Source organism: Chroicocephalus ridibundus, chromosome 3, assembly GCF_963924245.1.
Source record: "Chroicocephalus ridibundus chromosome 3, bChrRid1.1, whole genome shotgun sequence".
Lineage (NCBI taxonomy): Eukaryota > Metazoa > Chordata > Aves > Charadriiformes > Laridae > Chroicocephalus > Chroicocephalus ridibundus.
In genome coordinates this window covers 38539457-38558472 of record NC_086286.1, presented here as the reverse complement: position 1 = coordinate 38558472, position 19016 = coordinate 38539457, and the positions used below count along the sequence as shown (strand labels likewise).

At 43.9% G+C, this 19016-nt stretch overlaps 1 protein-coding gene across 1 annotated transcript in view; it reads left to right on the top strand.

Annotated features, from left to right (window-relative positions):
* Positions 1-18126: 18126 nt before the first annotated feature.
* Positions 18127-19016, top strand: part of LOC134513815 (opsin-5-like) — a 33072-nt gene continuing 32182 nt past the window's right edge. Inside the window, exon 1 of the mRNA XM_063330986.1 lies at positions 18127-18247. Coding sequence (XP_063187056.1) covers positions 18127-18247 — 121 coding nt within the window. The remainder of the gene's footprint in view (positions 18248-19016) is intronic.

Genomic DNA, 19016 nt, shown 5'->3' with positions numbered 1-19016 from the left:
AGATGAAGTCCAAAGGTAAGCTATTCACACTAGGTCACTCGGTGAAGATGATATGACAAACACGGGAAAGCCTTTGTGTGTTCTTATTCATTATTAATGGCAACCATGTTTTACAAAGTTTATTACAATATGATAATTTGCTTTGCTACAACAGCTGGCCCAGGGGATGAGCTCTGAATACCTTATCATATAGTAGTTTGTATGGGAGTTCGTTCTTTGGGGGATTAAATACTGAGGGTGAGGTATGTCATCTCTTTTTAATGCTCCCCAGTGAGTACATATTTCATTCTCATGAAAATATGAAGGGGTTCCACCTTCAGGCCTGGGTTTTCGGTGCCTGAGTCGCTGAAACGATCCATTACTGCAGTGTTACGGGGTCACTGCAGTGTGATGCCCAGCTGTGATATACCTTCAGTTTCCCTGGAATTCAGTACCTGTTTGACAGCATTCCGTGCCTGGAGCCACTCATTAGCATTTTAATGTTTATGTACCTTTACTAACAGCTGGTTTGCTGTCGTCTCATCTGAAACAATAAATTAATTTTTACATACAGGCTTCTTTTAAGTTGCTTGTAGTGGTTCCTGGTTGGTTCTGTGGTCAACATCATCAGCGGTGATCAGTGACCTGCCCCAGCACTGCCTGGTAAAAGCACTGTATTCAGTAAGACTCTATGGGAAAGCTGAAGGGGATTCATAGCCTTTACGGTCTAAAGGATTTGGTGAAATGAAGTTGTTCTTTGAAAGTCCTACTTTGTGAAAGCTGAGCCTTTTTGTTAGAAAATACAATGTTAAAAATCAAAAAGTGCAGGGGTTAAAAAGGATTTGTAGCCAGCGAGCTCTCTGCCCTTGCACACAGTGTGTCCTGCTGCCTCCATCCAGGGATCCGCTTCTCCGACTCCACCACTGCAGGTGTGCGCACCAGCGCTGGAGTGCAGGGCCAGTCTCTCTCCCCCCAAGACTAATAAGGTTTACAAATGTAAGTCATGCTAATTAGGATGGTGCTGCTAAGAGGCTGCGTTTGGGCCACTCACAGAACCAATGGGGGTAACGGCCCGAGCTTCAGCCCTCTCTTCCTACCGATTGGGTAACTGCACTAAGTCACAGGCTGGCTCAGTTGCCTCTCTCTTTTGGTCAGGGATTGTGTTCATAAACCTCCTTTTTTTTTTTCCACTTGTTTTTTCATCCTTTAACTTGGAATATTTGGCAGGTGTCTCAGGTGCAGCCCCTCCGTGTGGGGTCAGAAAGGCAGGACGTGTGTCGGTGGGGCACTGGGGAGGAGGCAGGAGTGTGCAACGCACCTGGTGTGCCTGAGATGAAGCAGCCACATCTGGGAACCGCAAAACAGCGGGAGATGCGGTTCCCCTCCCTCTGGGGGGAAGGAGGCTACCTGACGCCTAGGGAACACCACAGACCAGAAACTCTCCCAAGAGGGCATAAAAGCAGGGATGAGGCAGTCAGCGTGGTGGCTGACGTGAATGAAAGGGGGTGTGAGGAAGACAAGCGACAGAGAGGAGAAAGCCCTGGACTGCAGGAGACCAGACTTGGGTTCCTTCAGGCAGCTTGTAGATGGGATCCTCAGCTTCACAACAGAGGTAGCAAAGTAGAAGATAACGTGAAGGAAAATCTCAGCCTCACAATGAGCAAAAAAAGGATGCTATAAATTTCAAGTGTCTTGGTAATATAATAAGCTTGTATGACTCAGTTTGGAGAGCCTAGTACCAGACAAGACAGGAGGCTCTCAAAGCTGTTAATAGCGCTCTGGCAGGCAGACTTTCCTGGCTGCCTCTGCAAGCCCACATAGAAATGTATTAATTGCTGTTCTGGAGCAGTCCACCAAAAAATATGTTTGTTTTTGTCCATTTTTTCCCCTCTACAGATGATGGAAAGTGTCCTGAGTGTCTTTGCCCAGCTGTTTGACGTCATGTCCCTTTGGAGTCTGAAAAGTCACTTTCAGTATTTGAAGGAAAATATCCCAAGACAGTATAATACTGGGGTTACACATTTTTATATCACAGAGGTGGATAATCCGAGGCTGTGCCAGAAGTAGTACTGAGAGAAGAAGAGCTTCTTCACCTCTTCATTGTAGAACCCTTTTTCCCATGGTGTGGGAGACAGACTTCTTCCCAGGGTCAGCTGCGAGTGATGGGGGTAGGTTGGGGCACATTCCCATCTATAAAGTGAAAGCATACTTTCTGGTGACTGGTGTGGAGGTGCTTGGCATCAGAAAACAAAACCAGATGTGGAAAGCCCTGAGGGGGGATAGAAAAGGCCCAGCCCAGATCTACCATCATTGATGATGTCAGACCAGAAGATCAAAGACCAGTTTATCAAATCATACTTCCTCCTTACCGCTGAGATTTTAGCAAGTGTATTTAAGCGGAGGCAACAACTGAGTCATTGGCAAGATCTGTATGATCTTACATGGGGCACAGATTTAGGTTATAGATTTAAAGATTTAGGAGTATAATTCGGAATTAGATGTTTTCAATCGGAGCTCTCCACTCATTCCTGCAGTGCCTATGCAGGTTCCTGAGCTGTGTACTGTCACAGGGATGGCGTTGAGACAGCATCTGAAAGATGCTTTCCCTCTGCTGTTTGCACAGGTCAGAAGGTTTTCATTCTTGGCTAACAGCTGGTTGCAGTCTTTGTATTCATCCGTTCTCAGTCTCCTGCTGGCGGTGGCTTTTCTTCCCAGAAATCCCAAACAGGGTGAAAAATCTAGCATTTCTGCAGAGCGCCGTCTCAGCTACTGTGCTTTGAATGACTTGCCTGGCTGTTTTGCTGCATGGAAAGAAGGAACCTCTTAGAGAACAGAGGCACGACCTTCTGCTTATGACTGATTGATTGCTATCATTTTTGTGAGTTTGTCTCTGTCACTTAGAATAACCTGGACGTCTTCCAGTGTGGCTTTATCTTGTCCCAAGTGGAAGTGAGCACTGCTTTATCGACAGCGTTTTCAAATCAAGAATTCTGCTATGCGGAAAAGAATTTGGCCAGCTCTTTTAAGGATTCCCTGTGCTGGTGTATTTTCTTTTTATAACTGATCCAGCTAAAACCCAGAATGTGCTTGGGTGTAACCATAATGTGATGGTATGACATCATAAGCAAAGTTCAATATTTTATTTATGGGGACAGAAAGTAAATTTGAAGGTGAAATAAATTCTTCAGTCCTTTCCTACAGGCTGATGGGGTTTTGCCATCCCGAGCCAGCTCTTGTAGCTGTATCAACCTGGCCCACCAAATACAAGGATTCTATATATACAGGCACAGTTTTTATAATCCAGTTTATATCTCTAAAATGCTGTCCTGACTTATGGTTAATTACTTGCTTAACGATGACTTTGAGATATCTATTGCATGCTCCAAGTGCAGTGCATGCAAATATGCTCTGCCTGGGGAGCATAGCAGTGGGGCACAGCTGGCTGTCCACGTTTTTCAGCCTCTACACACAGAAGACATACTGAATTTAATGCACAAACGCCGATTTTTTTGAGCAGTGCATGCAGATGTGTTTTGAAGGGGTACGGTGACAGAAGAACAGCTACAAAAAGGTATGGCAAGATAGAGGGGGTGTATGTCTTTTACTCAAGGAATAAAAGCTTCCAATGTGGGAGAAGAATAGTAGTAGTACTGCCACAGCATAGATAGCTCTACTGGCTCCTCTTTCCAGCCAGGCTGGTAAAGGATAGGTTCTTGTAGCCTTTTGAAAAAAACCTCTCAATTCTCCTTCTCAAACAGCAGAATGTTATTGAAAATGTTACGAGAAAGCAAATACAGTTGATCTCTGACCTAATATTAGGAAAGATCCCTAAAACTCACCACAGGTGCAAACAAGGCTCAGATCACTCGGCCGATGTGTGACCAAGCCCTGAGCTTGGCAGGGATCTTTTGGGTTTGCCTGGGCAAATAAAATGTCCTTTGTAGAAAGCCTTGGCACCCTAATGGTGAGAAGTGCTGTTCAAATTTTAGGCTTTATTTTTCCAGTTTGCATTGGTAAAGTGACCCGAGGATTAGCTGACAGCATTTTGGAAGCTCACTTTCTGTGCATGTATGAACAGTGATGGTCTCTGTTTTCCCCTCAGCAGATGCAGCCCTGGCTGACCTGCGCGAAGGATTATGAGCAAAAGCGGGCAACATGGTGCGGTGCCTGACTCCTCAGCCGTGTTGTCAAGCTGCGTGGTTTTGATGTGAGTAGCTGCTCACCTCTTCTGACCTCATTTGGCAGCGTGTGCTCTTGCCCAAATAAGCAGCCCATTTACTTATACACCAAGAAAACAGCCCTGAGAAGCCGATGCTGCTCCTTTTGAAGTGCTGAAGAACTTTGCCATTCATGTGCAAGATCAGAGAGGCTGTATTTTTCAGGCAAGCCACGCTGAAATCCCAGATGGAGTTGTTTGCTCCTGTTTCTTCACTGAGAAGTCATCCACTTCCATCCTTTCCCTAAAGTGCTGTCAGAGCAGAGTCCCTTCAAACAGTACCGGTGGTTTAAAACTTTCCAGGGAAAGAAGAGACATTATTTTCTCTTCTGTAAGGCTTGTGTTGTGCTGAGTCTTTCTCTCTTGTAGGAATGATAACTTTACTCAGGCACTCCCTCACATGGAAAAGGTGCTTTTAGCCCTGTATGGTTCTTCAGCAGAAGCTACTGATACCTATTACCTATCCTAAACAAGGCCCTGGCAAAGTGATAGAAGAAATTCTCAGATGACATTGTTGTCAGCCTTTGGATTTGAAGTTGTAGTGTAAATATCCTTTGGTTAAGTAGGTCAACTTAGAAGTGTGAAATGCTTGAAAGTTTAAAAGATAAGGCATATTTTTGTCTTTAGATGTGTCTTGCATCGGTGTTTACCATGAGAAATGCTGGCATCTATAGACTTTCTGTGTACCACCGTGGCATCTTTAAGATTGCTGAGGTGATGTTGTCTCTGTCTTCTATAAAACTGAAGGACAGAAACAGATACCACTATTGCCCTTTCTTAGTGTCCTTTTAACAGAAGAGGTTAGGAAAGCACATTGGTAACTCTCAGTTGGCATTATTAAAGGCTGAGAAAGCTTTTCCTGAAATCTTTCGCAACCCAAACATCTGAAACTACTTGTTCTCTGTTGCAGGTGGTTGAGACTAGCATATAGCTTCAAATCTGCCAAGGAGGAGCAGGCTGATAGAGTGATGGCACACATGCTGTTTTTTTTTTTTATTTTTAGTAAATGATGCTGAAAAGCTGTCAGCTTCAAAAAACCCCAATGAAGTAAGAGAATTTTTGTACGAATCCTGGTACAGCTGGTTGTGGTTTATCTGTGGGGTAATCTATAAGGTACCTATAGTGCTTCCAAAATATTCCTGGGTGGACATAGGGAAAGCCTAAACCCTAACGTTTGACAGAGCTTTCTGGCATTACAAAATATCAGGGACTGTGACATTTCTCACTTGTTTTCGCCTCTCTTGTTGCAAATGAGCATGAGTCTTGTCTTTAGTAAATTAAAGTTTAATGGGTTAAAGTTTCTTCTGTAAAATCCCACTTCTTACATGGATGTGCAACCCTTTCCTCTCTAATAAAGTGAGTATACTTTAATTTTGGTTATAGAATACTGTATATACAGTTTATTGTCAGAAAGCTGTCTGCTGTAAAATGCCAACATAAATTGTGAGACAGAATGAAGTCACTGCACAAAACACTTGAAGCTGGTGAAGGGCCCGGAGAATAAATCTTATGAGGAGCGATTGAGGGAGCTGGGACTGTTTAGTTTGAGGAAGAGGAGGCTGAGGGGAGACCTCATCACTCTCTACAGCTACTTGAAAGGACATTGTAGAGAGGTCAGTGCTGGTCTCTTCTCACAGGTAATTAGCGATAGAACAAGAGGGAATGGGTTCAAGCTGCAGCAGGGTAGGTTTAGGCTGGACATTAGGAAAAAATTCTCCACAGAAAGAGTGGTTAGACATTGGAATAGGCTGCCCAGGAAGGTGGTGGAGTCACCATCCCTGGATGTGTTTAAGAGTCGTTTAGATGGGTGTAGGTGTAGGTGTAGGGGAGCTCTTTGTAGAGTGGAGTTGATGGTTGGACTCGAAAATCCCAAGGGTCTTTTCTAACCTGAATGATTCTATGATTCTATTCTGTAACATAATGATGTCTCTGTTAAAACTCTTAATGTGAGGAAATAATATCTGTGATAAAACTCAAGTTCATTACTGCATGGCCCAGATACCTAGAAATTCCTTTGGCAGTCACACAAAAGAGCCAGTACGTAGCTAGTAGTAGTCCAGACCTCAGTTCGCTTTTCCAGAAATTGCAGTCCTGATTCCTTCCCCAAGTTTGGAAGAGAAACTGAAGTGGCTTTTCCAAACATAGGCGTCCCACTAACTTTCCAGAACATGGACATTAATGTTATATGCACAAATCCTGTTCAGCAAGGGACCTTTACAATTGTGTAAGTAAGAGTACAATGCTTGGGTCTTTTTTTAATATATTTTTGGTATATGGAAAAGTACTATCCTGAAGTAAACTAATTCATGTAATGGGAAGGAGTTTTCGATTTTCCTCTTTCTTGGGAACTTACACTTAAAGGCTTGTGAGTGCTTCTATTTGAATGTATGACTCAAAACCTGGCATTTGAGAAAAATAAAGGGGTAACATTTGATGGTAAGGAGCAATGTCTAGGAAGCAAGGAGAAGTGTATGTTTGTCTGTAAAAACTTTATACTTCTGACTTGATTATCTGTTGTTATATAGCTTGTGGGGAGTTCTCTCACCACTTCTAACTGTTTCCAAGCTCTAAACCCATTTAGGGGAGTGACTTTCTTGTTACTCTGGAAATGTCCATTAGTCCTGTTAGCCCATGGGGTGTGCAGGAGCACGAACTCGATACCAGAACAAAGAACATCTTTCCTTTTCAGCATCCTGAGAGGCTGCATTCTTTCTGATTTCCAACTACAGAAAAACAATAACAGTATTACAGAAATTCAGAAAGGGTAAGAGGGGAAAAAAGGATGACCCAGGGAACTACAGGCCGGCCAGTCTAACCTCTGTGCCTGGCAAGATCATGGAGCAGATCCTCCTGGAAACTCTGCTAAGGCACATGGAAAATAAGGAGGTGATTTGTAACAGCCAACATGGCTTCACCAAAGGCAAATCGTGCCTGACAAATTTGGTGGCCTTCTATGATGTTGCCACAGCATTGGTAGATAAGGCGAGAGCAACCGACATCATCTACCTGGATTTATGCAAAGCATTCGACACGGTCCCGTGCAACATCCTGGTCTCTAAATTGGAAAGGCATGGATTTGATGGATGGACCACTCAGTGGATAAGGAACTGGCTAGATGGCCGCACTCAAAGTCTCGATGGCCGCAGTCAATGTCTCAATGTCCATATGGAAATCGGTGACGAGTGGCATTCCTCAGGGGTCAGTACTGGGACCAGCGCTGTTTAACATCTTTGTCAGTGACATGGACAGTGAGATCAAGTCCACCCTCAGCAAGTTTGCTGACGACACCAAGCTGTGTGGCACAGTTGACATGCTGGAGGGAAGGGATGCCATCCGGAGGGACCTGGACAGGCTTGAGAGGTGGGCCTGTGCAAACCTCATGAAGTTCAACCAGGGCAAGTGCAAGGTCCTGCACCTGGGTCGTGGAAATCCCAGGCACAACTACAGGTTGGGCAGAGAATGGCTTGAGAGCAGCCCTGAGGAGAAGGACTTGGGGGTGCTGGTGGATGAGAAGGCCAACGTGAGCCGGCAGTGTGCACTTGCAGCTCAGAAAGCCAACCGCATCCTGGGCTGCATCAAAAGAAGCATGGCCGTCAGGCCAAGGGAGGTGATTCTGTCCCTCTACTCCACTCTCATGAGACCCCACCTGGAGTACTGTGTGCAGCTCTGGAGTCCTCAGCACAAGAAGGACATGGACCTGTTGGAACGCATCCAGCGGAGGGCCAAGAAAATGATGAGAGGGCTGGAGCACCTCTGCTATGAAGACAGGCTGAGAGAGTTGGTGTTGTTCAGCCTGGAGAAGAGGAGGCTCCGAGGAGACCTTATAGCAGCCTTCCAGTACCTAAAGGGGGCCTACAGGAAGGATGGGGAGGGACTCTTTATCAGGCAGTGTTATGACAGGACATGGGGTAACGGCCTCAAGTCGAGGGAGGGTAGATTTAGATTGGATATTAGGAAGAAATTCTTTACTGTGAGGGTGGTGAGACACTGGAACAGGTTGCCCAGAGAAGTTGTGGCTGCTCCATCCCTGGAAGTGTTCAAGTCCAGGCTGGATGGGGCTTTGAGCAGCCTGGTCTAGTGGGAGGTGTCCCTGCCCATGGCAGGGATGTTGGAACTAGATCTTTAAGGTCCCTTCTAACCCGAACCATTCCGTGATTCTGTGAAACCAGCACATCTAGGATTCCTCTGTTATAGCAGTCTCCTACACTGGTCATTATTACGAGACACTTCTATTATCAGCTCCCACACCTACTGGAATGCCACTATTAAGGACTTCATGGGAGTCTATGGTATATAGTTTATAATAGCAACTGGAACCTGGAAACAATTAAGTGGATTCAGGTGACGGAAGCATACCAGGTTAAGATTATTTATGTTTTCAGTTATTTCCTCATCCTGTGTTGTATTCTCTTAATCCAGGATTAAATTCTAATTGTGGCTAAATCCTTGGAAAGCTCATCAGTTTGAATGGAAGTTTTAGGAAGCCAACGTATCTGAGGTTTGAATGGGAAGTTGTGGGGTGTGAATCTTACTGCCTGGTAATTTCTGGACGTTTTGTGCAACGCAAGCACAAATTAAATAAAAGGAATGAAGACAAAATCCTCGCATGCTCTGTTCTCAGACATGATGGCAAAGGCGATGGAATGAAAGCACGGTGCCTTGGGGTTTGCTCTCATTTATGCTGCCTGCACACAGTCTCATATGAACACATTAAGACAAAAGTCTGTGTTGTTTTGTTAGTTCGGATGTTGGGCTGAGCACATAAAGCAAAAGCATCGTCAAAAAGGAAACCCACACTTTTTTCAAAGTGGTCAGAATCAATCTGGGCATAATTCGACACAGGGCAAGAATAGACAGAGTTAAGCAGGAGATTTGCTTTGTTCTATAATTTTGATACGAATGAATAATACTTCACTGAAGCCAATCCAGCTACCGCCTGATGTGTGTAGCCTGTAGCTCCATAAATACAGTCACTGCTGTTGCTAGTTACATGCCACAGGCTATGTACCAACGTTGCAGTATTAAGGCACGTCAGGCTTGCTTTGCCTCAAATTGCCTTGGCCTGCCTGGAACTTTATTTTAGCTGGCTTAGCTGTGACAGCAATTTCTTTTAATTATCAGGTGACTATTTCCTGATCTGTTTTACTTGGTTTTTGTAATCACGGGACATAACCGCAATTTTGCTACAGCCAGGAGCAGCAAGTTAGTTATTCTGTGTAGAATGAAATATTTATGACACCCTTTTAATGTTGCAATGTAGGAGAATATAGGTCTGGCCTGGCAGTGGAGGGCTTGCCCGTGGCAACCTGGGTGCAGGGGAGGGGAGTGCAGGCACTGGGGGGGGATAAGAGAAGAGGGCGCAGGGTGTCAGTCCAGGGCTATGAACTCAGCAGCAAACAGTTAAGTGTAAACCTGGGAGCAGGACAAAACCATCTTATTGGTAAGAAGTATACAACAGAAGTAAGATAATCTTCATATACATTCAGGTATAAGATGGAGTTGCAGACCAAATAAAAAAGCAAGGTCTAAAGCATGAAAGGAAGTTTACAAAAATGGCCCCAAGTGGACCTTAGAAAGAGAGGGAAGAAATCAGCAGCTTCAACGTCGTGCTTCTCCTGGCAAAGAAGAGGGAGAAACCTCTACCACCGACAACATAGTCCTCTCAGCAAAGACCTAGGAAAACTGATGGCTCCCTCTAACCATTCCCTCCCCCTGACTGAAGCCAACAACCCAAACACTTCAAGAGAAAGAGTGGAAGGGTAAGTATGACACCAGGGGGAAGGGTAAATGCTACGAAGTGTGTTTTATTGAATTGAGACTTTTCCCTGTGTTAGTATTCTTTATTTCTCTTCTTCTGTCATAAATACGTTTTGAGATGTTTTATGTTTCCCTTTTTTCTCTCCTGTATAATTCTCTAATTTGCTGAATTTGCAATAGCTTGCTTAGTCCCTAGAACGCAACTTTAAAATTCTTCAGACATTAAAGTCCTGCTGATACTTGAAATGCTGGGGGTTTTGCTCTGCCTTTTCTGCAGAGAGTGATTTCTTCACATAAGTCAAAGTGACAGTTGATTCTGTGCACCTGCCTCTTCTAGCGTGCTTCAGAGTTTGGTAAGCAGACAAAAAAAACCAGTATATTTTGCCTTTTTGAAACAACACCAAAGGAATTAATTTCACTTCCTAAAAAAAAAAAAAAAAAGTTTGTTCACAGTAATTTGTAATAAAATATCATTTACTATTAGCAACCAGCAAGCATGGTCTGTATTGAATGTATGTGACTGTGAAGGCTGGCTTGGGTTTTGATTCTGTTTGCAAGTGGTAGCATCTTCTTCAGTTTTTGTGGTTCACAGTATTTGCGATGCCTGTAAATTCCGCATGAGACTGCAGGCATGTGATATGAGGCAAGCCCATATTTGGGGAAACATGATGCTCTGGCTGGGCTCCCCTCTCAACTGGAGCACTGAAGTGCTGCTGCAACACAGGCAGTGGAAGTGCCCCAGCGACAGAACACCAAGTCAGCCACTGCATTGAAGGAATCATAGAATCATAGAATCTTCATGGTTGGAAAGGACCTTTGAGATTGAGTCCAACCATACACACACCAAAAAACAAACAAACAAACAAAAACAAACAAAAAACCCAAACAAAAACACAAACCACCACAAACAACCAACCTACAATCTCTGCCACTAGAGCATGCACTGAAGTGCCACGTCTAGACGTTTCTTAAACACCTCTAGGGATGGTGACTCAACCTCCTCCCTGGGCAGGCTGTTCCAGCGCCTGACCACTCTTTCAGTAAAGTAATTCTTCCTAATATCTAATCTAAACCTCCCCTGCCGCAACTCTAGACCATTTCCTCTGGTCCTGTCATTATTTACTTGGGAGAAGAGGCCAACACCCACCTCTCTCCAACCTCCTTTCAGGTAGTTGTAGAGGGCAATGAGGTCTCCCCTCAGCCTCCTCTTCTCCAAGCTAAACATGCCCAGCTCCCTCAGCCTCTCCTCATATGACTTGGTCTTGGAGGTTTGCTTAAACCTGTTGCTATAATGAGCTCACCAAGGGTGACTGGGAGGCTTTGAAGGCTAAAAAGCCAAGTTTTACTAGAGCAGGAACTACAATAACATTTTTTTAATTAAAAAAAAAAGAAAAATCATTGCAACTCATGAAGACAGGTTGGAAATAAAAGTGCTCAAATCTTGAACCCCCCCCAGTCCACAGAGAGGCTCCTGCCTGCCAGCCAAATTTCCACTTTTTCTTACTGGTTGCTGAGAGTTCCTGGTCCCTTTCTATCATCTCAGAAGCAGGACTTCCCCGCTTTTCACTGCGGTCTCTCATGAACTGATTCAGCTGCCCAGAGGGTTTTGGTTTACTTTAGCATCGCCGAATCTACTCAGTGTAAGTTCAGCTCAGAGCAGGGAGTTTAAATAACACAAAGCCTCAGCCACCTAATCTGCACAAGACGGTTTTCCCTCCTCCTCAGTCATCTTTCAGTATGAAAGTAGCCTATATTTGAAGTTGTAAGATAGTCTGTTTTCATCAGTCTAAACACAGTGTTCCCTGAGAAATAGTTACTTTCAAACTGTATATTACAGTAATAAGCGCTAACCAAGCATTTTTTTCTGACAGGTAATTTTCTAGATCTGTGGCAAGCTACAGAACACAATTCCTCAGAGAAACATTAACTTTCAAGATTGATGAGAATGAGAGTAAAGTATGAAGCAGAGTAGGCTAAACGCCATTAAAATCATGGCAGAAGCATGGATTTTACAATATATTAATTATGTGATGTAGTAATTTTCTTAACTGAATTTGGCAAGTAACCTAACACGGGAGCTGAAGTGTGGTTTGGACATTCAACTAGAGAATGCATCGAGTGCACTCGTTTTCACGCGAAAATGTCACAGCAAGGGAACAGTCTAGGGTTGAACGGGCATGTTTCGAAACATAAACGGTTGAGCACGTTTCACATTATGATCACTCTTCAATTGAAACAGTTCAGATGTGGTTTTCTCTTATAAAATTGGAGGTTGCTATGTTACCACCAGTTGAACCTCAGCAACAAAAGAGCAGATTCAGGTCTGCTTTCTTACAGGTAAGCTATTCCAAGTGTTGTGCATTCCCGGTCATCCATTGGCATGTTTTAAGCGTTACCGACCCTATCTGTTTACAGGATTTTTTTTCCTTTGAATTCAGTGGGTGTTAGAAAAGACTCTATGCAAATCATACCAACAAATGTATTTTCATGGAAGTGGTGAACAAATACGTGATCTGATTTTGGAATAATCATGTTACTGATATGAAGTGCACTTTCTGACTACCTCAATGAAATCCACAGGCGTAACTGATCATTGCATGATTATTCTTTGCAAGACTAGGTGGTGTCTTGTTGGATATTGACAGTTTTTTCATTTTATTATTAATATTATAATGAAAAATGTGAAGTGGAAATGGAAATAATCTATTTTAATAATTCTATGTAGAGATGTTCCTACTGATATACAATTGGATTTGCTTTGAAATCCCCTTGATTCTTATGTATGTAAAATTTGACAAAATTTTATACCTTCCACAGAGGCAAAACTGTATTTTTATTCCAGAGCCAATTTCTATCTGCTTACGGTCTATTTTAACCCATCGCTTCTGCATATTTTTCCTTTTGCCTCCTCCCTCTTTTTTCCCTTTCTTTAATCCATGTGTAACGGGTATCGTGCAAAAGTAGCGCTGTGAGAACTTACACTAGCTTTCTGATAAAATCATTCCTTTAGCAGCTCCCTAATTCTTGGTGCTCCTCAGGGAAAACAGCTGCTTGTTAGCAACATACATCATATGTTTCCTGTCACACACAAATTTTAATTCTTATGGTTTTTCTGTTACAATGTACTGGAAACAGCCAGTAAACTGAACTCTAATGAACCCTAACCCCTACCCCCTAATCCTACCCCTAACCCTACCCCTAATTTTATGAAATCTCAAAGAATGCAGGTTTGCTAGGTCATCAAAATTTCCAACCAAAAATCCTCCCAGGAAAATACAAGGAAACACAACTTTTATTAAATCTGTTCTTCGAAACAGCATCCACAAATATATTTCTGTTTTTAAATGATTGATCTAAGGTTTTTTTTCCTCTTTCTAAGCTCATCACATCTTGCAAGTAGCTTACTAGCCCTCAGCTTATGCTCGAGAAAGGTCTATGGAAGTCACAACGTAAAACATTAAGTGTTTTAATATGTTTACATGATACTTTCTCTTTTTTTACCTGTAGGAACTAGGGAGGAGAAATCTGTGTTTAGCATAAAACCAGAGATTCTAGTAGAAAAATGTATGGCTTCTGTCTTAGGAGACTTAATTAGAAGAATGGCAGTGAGATAAATCAGTGTTGTTCCAATTTATCCCCAATCTGTTCACATCTGCGTATCCCTTCATGAATGGCTGGGAAGTGGCTGCACCATCAACTAATGAATTAATCAGTTGCACTTAAGACTAGAAAGAACGTCTTAGGTCAGCAAGGCCAGTCCTCTGCTGTGACAATATATAATCTCATTTACGAAGCCACCGTGCTCCCTCATGTAACTGACTGAACTCTAACGTAACTAGTCTGAGTCTCTCAGGCCAGTGATGCTGCTGTGATGCTTGCCTTATTGTGCTGGTATATATGTCACTTTGAAAGAGTTTAGAGAGGTGGGTAGGGATTAAAAGGCTGTCACACATTTTTAGCAGCCCAAATAGGGGCTACCTGCTGGCTTACATCTGATCTAAATTGGCTTTGTCTGCTGCCTCAGAGACCATTGGTTGGTCCAGAGTATCCATAAAATGGGCTTTATTAACCTGTAGTGTCTTAACCTGGTCATGTCATCACTCATTTTAATCGGGTATCCTGAGGTATCCGTGCTTTCAGAGGGTTTCTTCCTTTATTAACCTTCCAGTAACAGCTGCATTAAACCCTCAAGTGCAGCCACGAGTATTAATTTCTTATATTCTTTCATACACAGTGTAGAAGTCTCAGCTTCTGTTAGACATGAAAATGTGGCTTACTGATGGTCCTGCAATCCAAATTCTGTGTTTACTTGCATCGGTAAGGTCACTAGCTTTCAGGTGGCAGGGTGGTGTGCGGGGTTGGCCTGCTCATGCAAGTCCCTTCCTCGAAGGGAGGGGAGGACCAAAATGCCCTCGAGTTTGCTGGAGGATTGAATTGGCGGGCTCACGCGGGTATTGCTTCTCCTGCTCCCAGACCCGCGCGATGGGTGGGCGCCTGCTCCTTGCCTGACCTGTCGGGAGACGGGTAAGATCGCCTGCCCTCTGCGGAGAGAAAGCCCTCACGGCCAGGTCTCTGGCACCGCTGCAGCCTCGATTCCCGCTGGAGACAGGTCGCATTCATTGCCTGTGTGCCTTCTCTGGAGCCAGCCTGAAGCTCCTGCATATTTAGGAAGGGGGCACTTTGGGGTCCTGTCGTGTCCAAATCAGCTTTTTTTACAAGCCTTGCCACACTCATAGCTATGTCGAACACAGTAATTTCTCTATACTACCACAGCATTTTAGTTTTCTTCACCTTTTTATAGAACTGCCCACAGCATATGCTGCTGTAATCTTTTCAAAGCAAAGATAGTAGAAGCACTCAGGGATAGTCTCTGTGAGGCCAGCAAATTGGTCGCCACCGGAGCACTGAGACATGAAACGAGGTGACTGTAATCTGCAGAGAGAACCTTCCTCTCCTTCTGAAGTACAGTGACCCGGGGACACATGAAACAAACCACGGGAGTTTGCAAAGCCTCTGTCCTTTATTGAAGGATGTCACCGGAGGGAGTAAGGAGAAAAACTGCAACCAGGCCACGATATTAGTCACTCAGCGTAGTGTGTGAAGGCTGGGTGGGGGGGAAAATCATCTAAAGGGATACTTGACCATGGAGAGCAGGTCACCCTGATTGTTATTTTTTTTCTCCTTGATAGGAAAAGGCCCCTTTTTTTTCTTTTTTCTTTTTTTTTTTTTTTTTTTTAAATCTCATTATTATTACAAGGTGCAAGGCTTGACAGAAGACTTTCTCATTGAAGTGTCCATGGAGCTGCGGTATTTATATTAAACCAAAAGAAACTCGCAGCTGGGAAAAGTCAAGGTTCAAGTTCAGGATAACAAGGCAAATAATATGATTTGCCTTTTATTTTAGCAAAATGGAAATAATGATCATTGTTACTTTGTTAGCACTTGAAGTTCTTATGCCTAAAGAGGTCACATGTATGTAAGCCACACCATTTCCTTGAACGGCTTACATGAAAAATGCTCTCCACTGGTTGTCTCTGTCCCTGTTTAGAGTCACGGACACTGGCGTTTGCGTGACAACAGATGCCAAACTCAGACGTGGAAATCCAGGCCTGTGCCAAACGCCACGGAAAAACTGCTTGTGCATAAGGGGCAGCGGTTAGTGAGCATCCTCTGCCACCTCAGTGCCACCCGTGGTGTACATCAGCACTCCCTGTACTTGCCATGAGCGTGGCTTCCTGCAAGGTGGGGACCAACACTTGGTTCCAGGACACCAGGTCCTCGCTGCGCAGCAGGAGTGACCTGCATGGGGTGAGACGTGCCTCATGGTAGGAGGAAACTCGTCAGGGAGTTGTTCTCTTCCCACTCACAAGGCTGAGGGTTCTTGCCCAGAGGCTTGTCCCACAAGCAGGCCATTGAGTGGCTGATTCATTCTCAACAAGAGAATAGAGGGGGCATGAACCAGGTAGACTATTTTTGCTTAATGCAAAGTGTCATCCTTTTCCAAATCTTTCTCTTGATAGGTGGTGAAATACACTCCAGTGAAGACATGAGCATCCGTGGACGCAGGCTTTGTGATGGGCTCTCTGCTGAGGACCTCTTCTTTGACCCGAGTTCCTTGTCCTGAAGAGTAGGTGATATTGCTGGGCTTTTTTGAGGGTTGTCTTGAGCATTTTTGGATGTCCCTGAGCACAGCCTTCAGGCACAACTGTACCCCCACCCTCCAGCGATCCACTGACAGACAGACAGACAGACAGACAGCTAACTGGCTAGGAATGGCCGCTGTAGCACAATGTTGAAAAGCTGTGATTGTGCACGTATTCCCTGCAAAAGCTGAAGCGTGTCCACATCTTTGCTGGGGACCACAGGACACTTTAAATGGCAGCCTCAGACAGCAGCACCACAGCATAGAAAAGGCCACATGCGCCAGGCATGCCAGACAGCCTTGTGAGGGGTGTGCCGCTTGGTCAGGTGATGCCCCAGGGCTGGTGGTGGTGGTGGGAATACTGGGGACAACCTGGGACTGTTGCAGGAGCACAGCAATGAAAGACTTGGGCCTTGAGAGCACTGCTAGGGCCGTTTTTATGGAACAGTGTAATCACTGAACTGATACGTACCGGGATCACTCTGTCACAGTCTCACTAAGCAGTGTGCTTTAGGAAGTTTGTCAGGGTTAAACTCCAGCTGTCTTTAGACAAACTTAGGAAGAGGTATCTACCAAAATCCAGCAGGAGGTGGGCTGTGGCTAGCAGCTGGGAAAGTCAGGCCACTTATCTGCTTAAATGGAATCTGCAGAAGCTGCAGGACCCATGCTGCAGACTCTGGGTTGGAGACAGAGCGAGCAGCGCTCCAGTGACCCCTAGGAGAGATGGCTGGCCTGGCGCCCTTAGGGACTTCAGTGGAGTGTGTGGGTCACTGTCTTCACCATTAGCAGTAAGGTGAGAGGCTTCCATCTTTCACCACATCGCGGCTATTTCTGCCTTCTCGCTGTAAAGGATTGTTCTCCCCTCTCTCCTGGTGAGGCTGTCATAACAAGCACAGGGAAAGCTTGATGGGAGGAATTAATCTACCCTCAGGAGGGACATAACCAGCCCGTGGACAGTGGAGGTTCCCAGTGAGGTGCCTTGGTTCCTTCGGCCAGGTGCCACCACTGGGGCTGATTTGCTGGCCAGGGTGGGAAGGGACAAGCCGGTCAGGGCACCGAGAGGGACACAGGGATTTGGGTGCAGCAAGAGTGTGTGGCTCACCAGGAAAACCTTGCTTCTCCAGATGAATTAATTCAGACTAAATTTTTTTTTTAATTATGACAACGACCTGGTTGGTAAGAGAGGCCATATCTGAAATACAATCATCAATACCTCAGTAAAGTCTAAAAATACTGCAGGCTGACTCACTTAGATCACATGTAAAGTGTCTCCTCAACGAGACAAAATCTCATTTTTCAACAGCGCGGGAAAATCCAACTATACTTGGAGCATACTAGATTGGAGGATGTTTAGCAGTCTAAAAATATGATTCAAAGGACTTAGAAAATTTTTTTTCAACCTATGCTAGAAATTATCTTCCCTTCTTTTTAAATTAGCAACTATCCTGCTGGTAAACTAGCTTCATAGCTGATTTCTTCTGCTATGTTAAAGTCACTTTCTCAGGCGGCGACACCGTTGTTTTTTACTGTGCCTTTTTTCTTTTTCTCTTTTTTTTTAAAACTGTGTGAGGTTTTTCTTCACTTTCATTTGAACTAAAACTTCAGCGAAGACAGAACGGCAAAAGTACTGCTATTTTAGCAACGTATCAATATGTGCTGAGTTTGTGGGTGTGCCTGCAAGCCTGTAGGTTATGTGGTATCACGCTATTTTAAAGGAAGTCGTCCTTTTGTCAGATACACGCTCTTCATTAAAGATTTCTGCATGTAGCAGTAATAAGGATGTGAGGAAATCTGCTGTCTCGGGCTGGCTGTAGCTTCACAGGTTGTATTAATAGATAGGATTAGTGAAGAAGAACAGGTCAGAAGGCTGCAAAGCTCCTGTCCCTTGAGATTTCCTTCTTTAGATCATTAGTCTCATTGAAGAGCTCCTTCTAATACAGGGAGCAGAAACTGAGGAAAAGGCTGGAACCATTTCATTTTGTTGGGACGTACCGGGGAAAGGGCAATTTCTGGGTCATAAGCTCTGCTGAAAATGTCTGTCCAGTTTTCTCCACAGGCACCCTGGAGGAACAACAACATCAGTTTTCTCAGCAGGGAGGCAGCTGTAACAGAGCAAGGAGAGACTATCATAGGTTTCTACCTACTGGCTTTAGGTACGTACTTGGCTCGGATGCAAAAGTAAGCTCCTATGTAGAGCTTTTTATAAAGTTCAAATTCCTTTGGCTTTCATCCCTAATGGGTCTGGATGTTAGAAAATGCAACTTCTTTCTCTTTTGTTAAAAAGAGATTAATAATCAATGCCTAAATCTTGAGGGGGGAAAAAATAGGGAAGACAAAAAAGTACCTTATCAGAAGTACGTGATACTTCTGTGTTTTCTTGTGTCTCGGTAGCACTGAATAAATATTCTGTGATTTCCAGAGTTTTGACTGCTGATGGTGAGTTGTCATCCTACAACTGTCTCCTGCAGAGATAGAAAATATGGTTCTTTAGTTTTAAACTACTTTTAAACTATTTGTACTGCTCTTGCTTTAAACGTTTGATGCACATAGAAATAGACTTCTTCAAAGAGGATCTATGAAAGATCCAAGTACTAGAACATTATCCCGTGTTAGCAGTCACAATACCGTGTGCTTATTTTGGTCCTGTTGCAAGGCACGTATTGTAAGTGGATAATAAGGATTTGAAAATGGCACCCAATATGAAGTCAGTTTGATCCCAGCACAATTTTGTTTTGTTTGTTTAAATATTGTCTATTTGGAGCAGACTCATTGGAGGATACAAGGAAACTTTATGAAATTTCCAAAAATGCAGGTTTGCTACGTCATCAAAATTTCCAACCAAAAAACCTCCCAGGAAAATACAAGGAAACACAACTTTTATTAAATCTGTTCTTCGAAACAGCATCCACAAATATATTTCTG